This window comes from Oryx dammah, unplaced genomic scaffold (genome assembly GCF_014754425.2).
Source record: "Oryx dammah isolate SB20612 unplaced genomic scaffold, SCBI_Odam_1.1 HiC_scaffold_11050, whole genome shotgun sequence".
Taxonomy (NCBI): domain Eukaryota; kingdom Metazoa; phylum Chordata; class Mammalia; order Artiodactyla; family Bovidae; genus Oryx; species Oryx dammah.
Window position 1 is genome coordinate 799,504 of NW_024080444.1, and position 15,221 is coordinate 814,724.

At 37.5% G+C, this 15,221-nt stretch overlaps 1 protein-coding gene across 2 annotated transcripts in view; it reads right to left on the bottom strand.

Moving 5' to 3' along the window:
- Positions 1-15,221, bottom strand: part of LOC120860199 (coiled-coil domain-containing protein 171) — a 334,015-nt gene that overhangs the window by 211,834 nt on the left and 106,960 nt on the right. For both annotated transcript variants that reach the window (XM_040235975.1, XM_040235974.1), the window contains 4 exons: positions 6,484-6,590; positions 4,550-4,639; positions 3,518-3,718; positions 790-957 (listed from right to left, as the gene is read on the bottom strand). In XM_040235975.1, the coding sequence (XP_040091909.1) occupies positions 790-957; positions 3,518-3,718; positions 4,550-4,639; positions 6,484-6,590 (566 nt within the window). The remainder of the gene's footprint in view (positions 1-789; positions 958-3,517; positions 3,719-4,549; positions 4,640-6,483; positions 6,591-15,221) is intronic.

Genomic DNA, 15,221 nt, shown 5'->3' on the forward strand with positions numbered 1-15,221 from the left:
CTCTCTGTGTCCCTTAAGGGCAAATGTCACTGCAACTAAGACCTAGAAACTAGATCATATAAATATAGTTCTAACTAGTTCAACAGACTCAGGATAAGAATCAACACCTTTAACGGAGAAATACATTGGACTGCTAAGCCACTTTAATTTTCAATAACCAAAAGAAGGTTTTTAAATTTTTTTTGAAAGACTGAATTCCTAGGTTTGTGAATGTTAAAGGGACGATAAAAGTCCAGTTTTCTCCTACAATATGTCCTTCTTACTTTCTAAAGCACTGAATGGGTTTTGTAATATACAGTTTGTTCTATTACAAGAAATGTCATAAACATAATTTTTAAATTTTAAGTGCTTTTAAAGTAACATCTCATTATTTCCTGAGCAAAGAATTTTAGGATCATGTTTTTGAATAACTGTATCTTGTTTCTATTTTATGCTAACATAAAGAGTTGGTTTATTAATGTAAATGACTAAGTTCTTTGAATTGCTTCATCAGTGAGATTAATTTATTTTCTTTTAATTAGGTCCCTGTGGCTAACACTGGCTAGTAGTATTAGCATGTCCTGCACAGAAAGTGGAGCTCAGAGACTTCATACAGACTTCAGTCACATTTACATGCCCACAGCAATGGCATCAAACTGAGTTGTAGACAAGCCATAATTAATGGTATTGAATTATTAACACCCAAATTCTTTTTGAAATAAGATGAATGTCAGCCCTTCTTAATGATACTGTGATGTGGACAAATGTCACTGAATTTAATAGAGGAATCTGGTGCCTGAGGACAGTTACCTTCTCATTAGCCCTGTTGAGGTCTACGATCAGGGCATCAACATTCTCCTGCAAGACTGCACAAAGCTCAGACCAAGAGAATTTATCCAGCATGCCTTCTGGTTGTTTTATGAGCACAGAGCCTGCTATCAAGTGCTGATACAAGGTATGAAGGAAGGTTAGCTTCTCCTGTGAGAAAAAAAGAAATTAAATCCAGTATATAAACACTGTAAGACGTAAAACACGTAATTCACATGGTGAAGAATTTATGTCAAAAATCCTAGAAAGGAATTAAAATACTCAAGTATGGGAAGATGGTCATCTTGGGGACTTTTTTAACATTCAAAGTTAAACAGCAGATAGAAACTTACAATTGCTTACACTCAGTAAACAATCTCAAGTGTAGAAGCCAAACAACCTGAGTTCTGAGGCCAGCTCTGCTACAACTTAGGACATGATCGAGCCAGTGTCTGTTCAGGCTTCCCCTTCCTTGGCTTTAACATGAGATATCTGGACTAGATGCTTCTAGGCTCTTCTAACTAGAAGTTAACATGGTAATTCCATAATTTTATATTTCCATTTGCCAAAAAAGATGTTAGGTCAAAAAACCAAAATAAAGAGTGTACCCAACACTGTTAAAGAAAAAGCTATACCAACATCTGCACTTTACATGCACACAATTACTCAGCTTTCCTCCTCCTCCAGAGATTCTGGTTTACTTACCACTTATAGGAAATCTATCCTAAACCCCTTAGGCAAAGCAGACAGTGATATGAAAGAGATGGAAGATAGGCTCATTATTTTCCCCCACTTAGAAGTTTATATCGGACTTGGCAAACTGGGCATTTATAGGTGTTTAAATATCACAAACTTAGCAGTCCAAAAAAAAAGAAAGAAAGAAAGAACATAGCTGCCCAAGACATAATTTAAAACTGTTCAATTAAAAATATGTAAAAAATTCTCTCAAATTATATTGCTACTGTTGTAGCTAAACCATCCATTGCTTAATGACCTAGAAACACTATACTACAGAATTCATTAAAAAGCTGATTTCCATCTTGAAAACAAAAAGGGAATTTACTTACTAAAATGCCAAATTGCTCTCGTTATAATACATTTTTATCCTTAAAATCAAAGAATGGAACTCAAGACAAGGTAATTGTGAAAAGCTGCAAAATGAGCATTTTAGGTAGATAAAATAAGTTCTCTCAAGGTTTTTTAACAGACCAACAGGAAAACCTTTAAAAGAAATTTTAAATTTCTATTTAAAAAATAGGAATTCTAATCTTCCAGATAAGAACTGAATGTAGCATATATAAAAGTTTTGTAGTTAGAAGCTGTGGTGAAAGTTTCCAATATATATAAAAATACATATCTTTCATTCTCTCTATATGTCATCTTAGATTTTTTCCAAATATAACAATTTAAACCCCCCCCAAAAATTTGAATATGTAGCTATATCCACAACTTGAATTAAGATATAAGAAGAATCTTTATAACAATGCTATGTATCTTTATTTTTTAAGCAATTAAAGATGTCATTTGCATTTTCAACTAAATTGAGACATTCAAAAATCTTATTAAATATAACTAGCCAAACATAATACTCAGGCACTAACAATCTTCCCTCTCCACATTTTGCCAAGTGGTTGAGTTCTTCCTAAAGGGTAATTCATTGTGTCGCCATCACGTCCTTTTCGCTTGGGCTGTGATGAACCATGCATGACAATCATCCATTTGGCGTGAAAAGAGAATCTCAAGATCCAAAATCAATTCACACATGTTGAACCCAACCACAATCCTGTAGACATGCTGACTTTACAATACAGTCAGCCTTCTAGTTTCCTTTACTTTAATCGTTATCTGATGTGTAGAACAATTCCAGCCCCTTCATGTGGACACAATTTAAATCCCAGACTGAAAGAAGAGTGGGAAGAATGTTTCCTTTTTACTCTCTTGGCATTCATGTTCATATTTGTTCGAGTAATGAACTCAATATGCAAGACGACTCAGATAAACTAGCTCCACGCTAGCTAGACTAGCTCTACGTCCCATGGGTAAAAGAAAATATAAGATTACAATTCTACTCACACAGGCTCATACAGTATGGAAGAGTCTGTCATAATATTTTAAGAAGTCATTAATAAATTAACATGGATAGGCAACCCCCAAGGACATCCAAATAAACTTTTTAACTGTGTGAGACTTCTATTTTTCTAAATTTTGATTAATATTTTACAATTATAAAAAATAAGGCAACTTTCTATTAAAGCAGATATTATCCCTGTTTTGCAAATAAGGAAGCAAAGATGTGGAGAGACCAAACCATGTGGCTTCTCCATATTCACAGTTTGTAAACATAAGTACCTCTATCCAAGTCAGTTCTTTCAGGTTACAAACAAGATTCTTTCCACCATGTCAGGCTACTAAACTACTGAAATAAAAAAAATTATTTTGTCACTGACACACAAGACTGTTAGGAGAATAGCTGCTTGAAATAGTATGTTCTAACAGAGAAAATAACTTGTACAAATGATCAAACAGTTAAACTACTTTATTTCTCTCACAAAATTGTATCATACAAGAGTAATGGAATGGCTGGTTTTGCAGCTGGCATGAACACTTCAAAACAGCTGAGAAGAATTTTTTGAGTTAAATAAGAGTAAAAAGACCCACTTGATAGATGTAAATGTCTAAAAGTGAGATTAGTGCGAGGCCTTCCTGACAGTCCTCTTGTCCCAGGTAATACCTCAGTATCCTTATGGAAAGCCTGGGAAAGCTTCTGAAGTTCACTCTCAGATTGGGCTGCTCGCGCCTTTTCTTTCTCCCAACAGTGCAGCACATTCTGCAGTTCCACTTTCAAAGTGTTTATTAGAGCCTCTCTGTCTGCACATTTAGTGCGTAAATGACTTAACTCTTTACTGACATCTCCCAGCTTATCCTGAAGGTCCTGTTGGAGACACCAAACAAAAAGATGCTGGGAAGATCATAACACTTAAATATAAAATGTTAATCAAAAAACCTATTCCAAAAAGCTCTTTACAAGAGTTTTCTTCTCAGCTCATTATTAAAAAAAAAAAAATTGGTAGCTCAAAAACTTTAAAATAACATTTAAAATATAAATCTCCTACATTTACCATAAGAACATTTACTTCCCAATGATATTTCAAATGCCAGTAGAAATCTCAAATACATGACATAAAATTCTGCTTCACTTTTCAGTCCTTACCCTTAACAGATTTCATTCAAGTACATCCATGACAAACAACAGGAACCCACACCAAAAAATTCCAACTCTGAGAGTTGCCTTAGTATAATTTTTCAAAGATGTGTACATAAAAGCAGCACAAAAAATAAACTGTTGTCCTGGACCTTAGCTAGGTGTGATCTCAGCCCACTACTAGGCATGATGTACTTAAAACAATGACTCCACTCCAAAATTATGAAAACTGACTCCAAGCACTGATGTGCTTACATAAGATATGTTGACTGTGTAGCTAAGGTTGGACATCAAATCTTAAAACAATATTTGAATCTATGGTACTATCATTAAATCTGGGAAATGAATGTTTCCTTGAACCAAAACAATTTCCAATAGTTTTTTCAATGAAAAATCATTCTTATTTTGATCAAGAATAAAAAAAATTTTAAGCGGTATCTAAACATACTTAATTAAAAAAAAGGAAGATATATTTTCATATAGCTCTCCTTAAAAATATCCCCTAGATAATTATATTAGTTTCTTAACACAACAGGAGAAAGTTATTCTAAATTATAATACCTTTATATTTTTAGTGTGAGATTCTATCTTCTGTTTGGTAGAGTCAAGTTCATTCGATGCCTTTTCCTTAGCATTGTTCATGTTGCTTAGCTGATGAAAAAAAAATGTAAGTAACTTTTAAAATATTTTCCAAGGGTGGATAACTCAAAAGCTAATCTTTAAATTTTTATGCCATTATCAAGTACAAACTTTTGATAGTAATTCAGTCTTAAAAATGTATTTCTTTTGGTTAATTATGTAATTTCTGTCACAAGTTCACATGCTAAAAAGAAAAGCAAGCATTCAAGCTTAAAATGTCAGTGATATTGTTGTGTTTTTACCAGCTATCTGGATAAAGGATTTCATTCTTACTGTAAACAAATATAACTTTATTTTTAAAATCCTACAGGACCAAAATGCCAGAAGGAATGGCATCTATACGGAAAGAAAAAAGGACAGAGCATAAGCCTGTTCTTTCTACATCGTGAGGGTATCCGCGGGTCTCTCACTCCATATGACAACCTCAGGGTCGGTCACATGCAGTCCTGCTGGGAAGGCTTGTGGCAGGTCATCAGTTGGTCCCACTCTGCTTGTGATTTATTTTCTTTGACAGTTCATTCTTCTTTCTGTCAGACTGCTCTTTTTGCTCTCTTTGCAGCCACCCCCTTGGTCTCCCCACTGCTGTCTCTGGCACTGGTTCACAACAAAGCGCATTACTAAGCCAAAGCCTGCTGAGTCGACTTTTCAACTGTGCTGAAGATCATGTGACATTCATCCTCCCAAATAACAATTCGCTGTGGGTAATATGTTCCTACTTACCCTGCAGCTTCCAGACCTAGGCCTCAGAAGAGGTGCATAAACTACTAACAATACAGGTTGTCTTGTCTCACTGGGAAAGACGGCAATGTTTGCTCTTTATAGAAATTTAATTATTCCAGTGGTCATTTTCTTTAGAAGGCATTAAGAAAACTCACTTTTCCTTCTTTCTTCACCTTAGCAAACTAAAGTAAAATATGGCTCTTTTGAAATGGGAAATATACGGGTTTCATGGCCTTTGTATTACACGAAACAAAGAGATAAACACAGAGGGATAAATACTAAATTATATGTTTTGTAACTTGTCTTCAGTTAGAAAAATTGTCTGTTGTTTTACTAACTGTGTTTAACATAGTTATTTCATATTTTCTAATTTGATAAGATGTAACTAAATAAACTCTTCAATTTTTAAAGCACAAGTTCATAAAACATTTTAATACCCAAGAAAATTATCAATCCACAAATTAAGCAATACAAAAGAGAAGATAACATGTACACCCATGGCTAATTCATGTCAATGTATGGCAAAAAACACTACAATACTGTAAAGTAATTAGCCTCCAATTAAAATAAATAAATTTTTTTTTTAAAAGAGAGAAGATAAATAGAAACATGAGTTTTTTCAATCAGGAAACCAAAACCTCCAGGCTACATCAAGCAGATATTTGTTTTTAAAAAACTTCTAACAGTCACTCCCTTTACAGAATGCAAACTAATTTCTTTCTTTTTTAGTTAAGATCTCTACAATTTGTAGAACTCTTAAGCCAAAATATTGACAAGCCCTAAATGTCCACTACCTATTCCAAATCTCATGAAAACACATTAACATTTAAATATCATAGTAACTGAGTTGCACAGCTTTTTTTTATTAAATTAAAAGATAAATTATGAAGACCAAGAAGTGACAGTCTTTAGAACTCCGAAAATAGCAGTGTGACAGAAGAGTTACAAAAACACAAGTGAGACCTGACTTTAGGCCACACTCACAGAGAAAACAGTGACAGACAACTTATTATTTTTTTATCTGTGAGGCTGTCAAATCAACATTCACAATATTTTTGACCTTTGTAACAAGCAAGTAATACGTACTGCTGCAGGCCGAAGGCTATGTGTGTGGAGCCAAACAGTGCAAGTGTTACCTCATTAGATGCATCTTCCAGCTTGTTCTGGTAATCTGTCAAGGTGCGTCTCAAAGTCTCAAGGACAACAGAGAAGCTGGGAGGTTTATCTTTGTCCTTGTGGATGCCTACAGAAAAATATAGAATAAAAATATACCATTAAAGTCACAAAGAGACAACAGTTGGCTGAAAAGACATCATGATACATGAGTAGACTCATTCTTCTAAGTATACTGCTGTAGAGCCAAGTATTAATCGATTTCTGAACAAGTGGTCAAATTAAGTTCATAATATATCAAGTACAAATTTATGGCTACTTTGTACCTAAGTCTACCCTGTAGTTTGTAGTAAGATCTTTTATTCTTTTTTTTTTTCCCGTTTCCAAAGGAACTATAGTTTTTGTACATACCTGTCATCCAACAATTAAACAAACAGTCTATACTAAACACCGTTCGGGAGAGTTAAATATACTTACTTTGGTCCCTGTGTTTTTGATCAGTCAGGCCTATTTTTCTCAAACAATAATTTCTGAACCCAAGAGCACATAATTTTCTGTTATGCTTAGAAATGATATTCTTCAATCCTTAAAATTCTCAAGTTACAATTTGAAATAAATTATAAAAATACTAGTACTATCTACATAGGCCCACATCATGTTTCAATTAAAACTCTTAAAACTGATACCCATTGTAAAAATGTGAGTATTTCCACATTATGCCCTCAAACTATTTTAATTTAGCTAGGACATAAGTTAGTTGAGTTAATCAAGGTCACATGGTTAAATGCAGTTTAAAATATTAATCCAAATCATCAAAAGTTTAGCTTCAAAAACTACTTTAAACTGTTTGCTTATTGTATTACTCATAAACTGTAAAAAAATAAGTTGCAAATTTTAAAACACACTAAAAGTATAATAATTCTCCCTCTCATATTTTATAATCTAAGTATTAATATAGATAAGAAGCATTCATAATAACTTTTTATTATTCATTGATTCATTCAACTAATTTAACGCGTGAATGTATTCCTGCTGCTGCTGCTAAGTCACTTCAGTCGTGTCCGACTCTGTGCGACCCCACAGACGGCAGCCCACCAGGCTCCGCCGTCCCTGGGATTCTCCAGGCAAGAACACTGGCGTGGGTTGCCATTTCCTTCTCCAACGCATGAAAGTGAAAAGTGAGAGTGAGGTCGCTCAGTCATGTCCGACTCTTCGCAACCCCATGGACTGGAGCCTACCAGGCTCCTCTGTCCATGGGAGTTTCCAGGCAAGAGTACTGGAGTGGGGTGCCATCACCTTCTCCTGAATGTATTCCTACTGTGTACTAATCCTAAACATTAGGCAAATGGAGGTGAACAAGAGTGGTGGAGTCTGTTCTTATGGGATTTACCATCTAAATAGAAGAGATGAGACAGTAAACGATTACATAAGCTCATTCATCCATTCCTCAAGTATTCAGTTGCTGGAACTTTAGGGAGAGGAGGGAAGCAGGCAGTAACAAAGGAAAGAAAGGATGAGTAAAGGGGGGAAAGTCTTTGTTAATAACAGAACAACTTTATTTACCTCAGAGTATTAATGATAATTATTATTTAAATTTTGAACAAAATATTATTAATAAACATTACATTCACCAAAGTATAATGTAAACACTATCTGAGGTATGGGTACACCTTAAATTTTCTTAAAGAGAAGAATAATAATTAACTGAAAAACCAAAAGTAATATGGAAACAACACATATCCCAACGAGAGGGGAAAAAAAGAAGACAGTGCCCTCAGCCTTGAAAATGAAGGAGACAGTACTCTTCATAATGACTATGAGTTGGAGAGACAACTCATTAAAAATTTTATTAGAGGTCTTACTAAATATATTTTTTAAATTGCTCTCTTGCACAAGATTAAAAAAAAATGTAATGTATAATTCTTTTATTTTGCTACTACACAAGTAGACGATGAATAAATCATTCAAGGACACCCAGGAAATCTGTTAGCTTATACAATAAGGGAGAAAACTTGCTCTTAGAAATCCAGAAGAATAAAAATCACCAGAATATGGTTGTTGAGGTGTAAGGGGATAAAATGCCCTCTCTTTACTGACCCATGCAAATCTTATATTCTATATTCAATAAAGTCTCTCTGCCTGAAAATGCTTTCACAATAAAGTTCAAATGAGGTGAAAAGTATGCTTTATGTCCCGGCCACCTTCATTATAAAAAGAAGTACTTACTGGTACCTTAACACGACAAAGTGTTCACAAGCAAAAAGAAAGGATCCAGGAGCTTACTAACTAAAATGTGATTCAACCTAATAATGTCCTAATCACTGCATTATTAGCACCCCAAACAATAAACTATTAAACTATCCTATCAGTGAAAGGACTAAAAACTCACAGATAAAGAACAGTAATAAATAAATAGACAAAGTACAATTTTAACAATAGTCATAAATGGTTTTTCAAAGGTCAAAGTGCAAATGAAGAGCAGCATGTGTCACGACCATTTATAGTACCATTACGCCAACTCAAAATCTTCTTAGTTCCTCTGTCCTTGTCCCTGTCCATGTATGTCTCTTTACACAGGTGCCAGCCTGTACTTTCACATCTCTGCTGCCTGTCTCAATCTCTTTCTCACTTTTAAGTAGGTTTCAAGTCTGGGTGCTCAGTCGTGTCCAACTCTTTGTAACCCCATGAACTGTAGCCTGCCAGGCTCCTCTGTCCATGGGATTCTCCAGGCAAGAACAGTGGAGTGGGTTGCCCTTTTCTTCTCCAAGGTCAAGTCCGGGTTCACCTTGACAAAGCTTTTCCTTGAATTAGTAGCCCATAGAAGGGAGTGAGATGGAAGGAAAGGGTCCAAACCGTCCATTTAAATGTTCCCTTTTGAACAATCTGAAAAACTAAATATTTTTACATGACTCAAATAAACCACTGTTTTTCAGGATGGTATTATCTATCATCTCAGTAACCTACAGTTCCACAGAAGAAACAGTAAATTATAATGACTGAGGTGAGTCTATTTCCTCCACCTTGTCAACCATTCTATCTACTTCAGTATCCTGCAAGACCTCAACTATTAAGAAATAATGGACAGGACTTCCTAGGTGGCTCAGTGGTAAAGAATCTGCCTGTCAATGCAGGAGACACAAGTTTGATCCCTGATCCAGGAAGATCCCACATACCACGGAACAACCAAGCCCATATACCACAACTATTGAGCCTGTGTCCTAGAACCCACACACCACAACTACTTAAGCCCACACACCCCAGAGCCCATGCTCTACAACAAGAGAAGCCCCTGCAATGGGAAGCCCATGTACCACTCGACAGTAGTGGTGAGAAGAGAGAGTACCAGAAAGTAACCTAGAGAGTAACCCCTTCTCGCCGCAACTAGAAAACAGCCTGTGCAGCAATGAAGACCCAACAACGCCAAAAATAAATAAATAAATAAAATTATTTTTAAAAAATAAATGGACAGAATATAAAATAAAAGACTTTTAAAAAAGATATCTACTATAGAACATGAATAGTCATATTCATCCTCAGAATAGAAAAAATGAAAACAAAACACTGTTGTTTAATACTGATTTTTAATCATGTAATAAAACACAGAAAATAACATTCAAATGGGTTTTTCACCTGAGAAAATCTAAATATTTAATACAATTATGACTAAGAAAATCCCTTTTTCATTCTAAAAGCACTGAATATAAACATTTTGTTGGCAGTTATATTTTACAAGCTCAGACTACATTCCATAGATTAAACTCATCTTATTTACTGAGATCATAAACATCTTCATTGTCTTGCAAACACTGGTCCCCATCCTGGAGTTTAAAAAAAAAAAATGGCTTATAACTTCCCTCACATATGGACAGTATTTATTATGTAAGTCCTACTCACCCATCCACTGTGTCCCCAGGAAGAGTTCAAAAAATACCTTCTTTACCAAGGTTTAAGAAATGTGTTGGGGGGTAGGGGAAGGGCTGAGCATACTTGATGAGCTCTGTAGCCTGGTGGGCATAGGCACAGTAGCTGGAGAGCCATGGATAACAGTGGAAAATGATGCCACCAAGCTGGGTTCAGTGAAGATCCTGGAATCTCAAGTGACAAGGTCAAGTGGTAGCCTCAACTTGCAGCAACAAAATGCATGTGGTTATTATAACGGGCAGTGGGTTCGAAGTAATAAACAAAATGCTTTTACCCACAGAGATCACTAGCATTGGCTACTGATCACAGCATTCCTGGGACTAAAACAGATAGGCACTCTACTTGAATGTTACTCGACTCGTATAAATAGAAAAGTTCTGGGTCTGATTACCAGAAGTAGAAGTTAAATCTATACAAAAGACATCTTGGCCCTCAACCAATTCTGACTTGAGTTTGTTCACAGAACCAGTGCCAGTGCATCCCCTTTAGGAAACCAAACAATCCTGCCCCAAAAGATCACACTGCAAACCTCTCTCCTAGCCTTCCTCCAAGAACCATGCAACTGTTTAGCAGGGTGACCGTGTACTGGGGAAGGGAGTCACACATAGCTCAGATAACTGGACACTGAACTGGAACTGACTTCAACTCCTGGAGAGCTAATATGCTACTGTGGTTCCCTAGTTAGGGGAGGAGCTTATACAAGCAAGCTTTGGTTAAGGTCTAGCTCCAGTGGGCCCGAGGTGAACCCACACAGTTGTTTTCCCACTTCGGAATGCACTGTTATCAAAAACAAATGCAGAAACTGGCACAATGCCCATATTAGTTACCTGACCCATGGAATGAGGAGCTAACAGAGGAAAACAGGAAAAAAAAGTAAGTGGGAGTCACCAAAACTGATCTACCCAAATAGTAAACTAAAAGTAAAGCCACATTCCTAGAGAGATTGCAGAGATTAGTGCCTCTGTGAAAGATGATAAAGGGTGGTTATTCCAACCACATCAGCATTCAACTCATCTCTCTGGCTAGTGCAGAGTACAGATGGGTCTTAAGGAATGACAGTGAATTACTGAAAGCATAATCACACGTGATTCCAATTACAGCTGCAGTTACAGATGTAGTTTCACTGCTGGAGCAAATCAATCCATTTCCTGGAAACTGGAATGAGGCTATTTCTTCTATCCTTTTAATAAAAACCACCAAAACAGTTTCTTTCTGCTTGCAGGACCAGCAATGTACCCTCACGACCCTACCTCAGAACCACATCAACTCTAGCATAATCCAGTGTATAGAAATCTCCATCAGCTCTCCATTCTGGAAGACATCAAGTGTTCCACTTCATTCTCTACCAAGTTGATCGTACTGAGTTTAAGCAGGCCAAGTTTGGCAGGTACTTACAGGTGAATGATAGTGTAAGCTTTTAGAATTTGGGAAGAAAGCAAGCCATCCTCTACAGATAAGCACTCTCTTGAAAATCAGCTTTTGACTTGCTACTGGTCCTTAGCAGACACTGCATTCACACCCCACAATTTAGCATGTGACCTGAGTTGCCCATGGTAAAATGGTTACTGTCAGATCCACCAACCCCATTAATCTGAGCATTCATGATAGCACTCTATCTCAAAGGAAAGTGGTATATATGCAAACCTGGGTTCAAACAAATCCTGCAGGCACAACCAAGCTGCCTGAATAAGTAATCCAGATTTCCTATTCTTGTTACATTGCTTCTTCTGTCTTAACCTATATCCTGAACCTGTGGACAAGTTCCCTATAACCAGTTGACTAATGTTGGCAGGCGGGGCGTGGGGGGTGGGTGTGGAGAGAATGGGCTTGTTATATAGATGTTTCTGTATGATGTGCTGATGTTACTCAAAAGTATTGGACTTCCCTGTTGGTCCAGTGGTTAAGAATCTGCCTGCCAATGCAAGGGACATATCCTCAGTCCCTGGTCCAGGAAGATCCCACACGCTGTGGGGCAACTAAGCCTATATGCCACAACTACTGAGTCTGCACTCTAGAGCCCGAGCTCCACAACAAGAGAAGCACCATAATACGAAGTCCACACACCGAAACTAGAGAGTAGCCCCGACTAGCTACAACTAGAAAGAGACTTCGTGCAACAATGCAGACTCAGAGTGCAGCCAAAAATTAATTAACTTAAAAAAAAAGTAGACAGCTGCATCATGACAGCCCTATTCAAGGGTGGCCTTGAAGGATGGTGACGAAGCAAAAATCCCCCCAAGTATGCAAAGCATCAAGTACTGGACCTGACTATCATTTTGTCTGGAATGAGAGATGATCAAAGGCACAAATATACACTTATCTGGAGCTAGTAGCTAGCAGATTGGCTGGACAGTCAGGGATTCCAAAAGATGATAGGAAAACCAGTCCCAAGGTGGTCTGAGCAAGTGTGTGGACAGACCTCTTAAGATGGGCACTATGCCCCGATCAACTGAGGTGGAGGAGGATCTTAACAATCAGGAGGACAAAATGAAGTATTCTGTGGGTGTCAGCTAGCATATTTTCCAAGTCACTTTTCCCCCTGCTCATCTTTGTCACCCCTACAACGCAGGAGTCACAGCAGCAAGAGTGGACGGAAGGTAAGGGCTTGGCAGCATGGATCTTCACTCACCAAGGCTGTCGGGCTTACAATTCCTCTTAAGTGCCAGCTCCATTGATACCAAAGACAAACACTGAATCCATGATATGCCACCACTCCTGACTGGCACTAGCCATCTACCTAGGGGCAAGTTGATTATACTAAGTAATTTCCATCATGGAATAAGCAATGCTCATTCTTACTAGGCACTTACTCTAGAAAGGCATTTTCCTTTCCTGATAATAGTATTTCTGCTGAAATTGTCATCCACGAATTTACAAAATGTCTTATTCACCATCATGTATCCCATAGCATTGCTTCTGACCAAGGAACTCATTTCATAGCAAATTAAGTACTATGGAAATAGGCTCATTTACACAGAATTCACTGGGTTCAATCCTTGGTCAGGGAACTAAGATCATACATGTCACATGGTGTGACCAAAAAAAGCTATTTAAAAAGTTAATGGACAAACAATCCCACTTCTGTATATCCAAAGGAACTGAAACCAGAGCCTAGTAGACATATTTCTATACCCATGTTAATAACAGCACTACTCGAAATAGCCAAGAGATGGAAGCAACCCAAAGGTCCATCAACAGATAAATCGATAGATAAAGTGTGACCAATATGTAACAATGGAGTCTTGCTGTTGTTCAGTCATTAAGCCGCGTCCAGCTCTTTGTGACACAATGGACTGCAGCATGCCAGACTTCCCTGTCCATCACTACCTCCCAGAGATTACTCAAACCCATGCCCACTGAGTCAGCGATGCCATCCAGCCATCTCAGCCTCTGTCACCTCTTTCTCCCCCTGCCTTCAATCTTTCTCAGCATCCAGGTCTTTTCCAATGAGTCGGGTTTTCCCATTAGATGGCCAAAGGGGAGCTTCTGCTTTGGCATCAGTCCTTCCAATGAATATTCAGGGTTGACTTCCTTTAGGATTGACTGGTCCAATCTCCTTGTAGTCCCAGGGACTCTCAAAAGTCTTCTCTGGTACCGTAATTTGAAAGCATCAATTCTTCAGTGCTCAGCCTTCTTTATGGGTCAACTCTCACATGTTGTATAATCATAGCTTTGACTATGGTTGACTATGGTTTTCTCTATGATTCAAAGCACCTTTGTCAGGAAGGAGATGTCTCCACTTTTTAATACACTGTTTAGGTTTGTCATAGCTTTTCTTCCAAGGAGCAAGTGTCTTTTAATTTCATGGCCACAGTCACCATCTACAGTGATTTTGGAGCCCAAGAAAATAAAAGCTGTGACTCTTTCCACTTTTTCCCCTTCTATTTGCCATGAAATGATGGGACTGGATGCCATGATCTTAGTTTTTTGAATGTTGAGTTTCGAGCCAGTTTTTTCATTCTCCTCTTTCACCCTCATCCAGAGGCTCTTTAGTTCCTCTTCGCCTTCTGTCACTGGAGTGGTAACATCTATATATCTGAAGTTGTTCATATTTCTCCTGGCAATCTTGATTCCAGCTTGTGCTTCATCCAGCCCAGCTTTCCCATGATGTACTCAGCACAGAAGTTAAATAAGCAGGGTGACAATATACAGCCTTGTCATACTCCTTTCCCAATTTTGAACCAGACTGCTGGTCCATGTCTGATTCTAAATGTTGCTACTTGATCTGCATACAGGTTTCTCAGGAGATAGATAAGGTGGTCTGGTATTTCCATCTCTTTAAGAATTTTTCATAGTTTGTTGTGATCCAAACAGTCAAAAGCGTTACAGTAGTCAATGAAGCAGTATATGCTTTTCTGGAATTCCTTTGCTTTCTCTATTATCCAGCAAGTGTTGGCAATTTGATCTCTGGTTCCTCTGCCTTTTCTAAACCCAGCATGTACATCTGTAAGTTCTTGGTTCATGTACTACTAAAGCCTAGGTTGAAGGAGTTTGAGCATAACCTTGCTGGCATGTGAAATGAATGCAACTATATGGTAGTTTGTATATTCTCTGGCACTGTCCTTCTTTGGCACTGGAATGAAAACTGACCTTTGCCAATACTGTGGCCACTGCTGAGTTTTCCAAATTTGCTGACAGATTGGGTGCAGCACTTTAACAGCATCATCTTTTAGGATTTTTAAATAACTCAGCTGGAATTCCATCACCTCCATTAGCTTTATTTGTACTAATGCTTTCTAAGGCCCCCTTGACTTCACACCGGGATGTCTGGTGACCATACCATCGTGGTTATCCAGGTCATTAAGACCTTCTTTGTATAGTTCTGTGTATTCTTGCCACC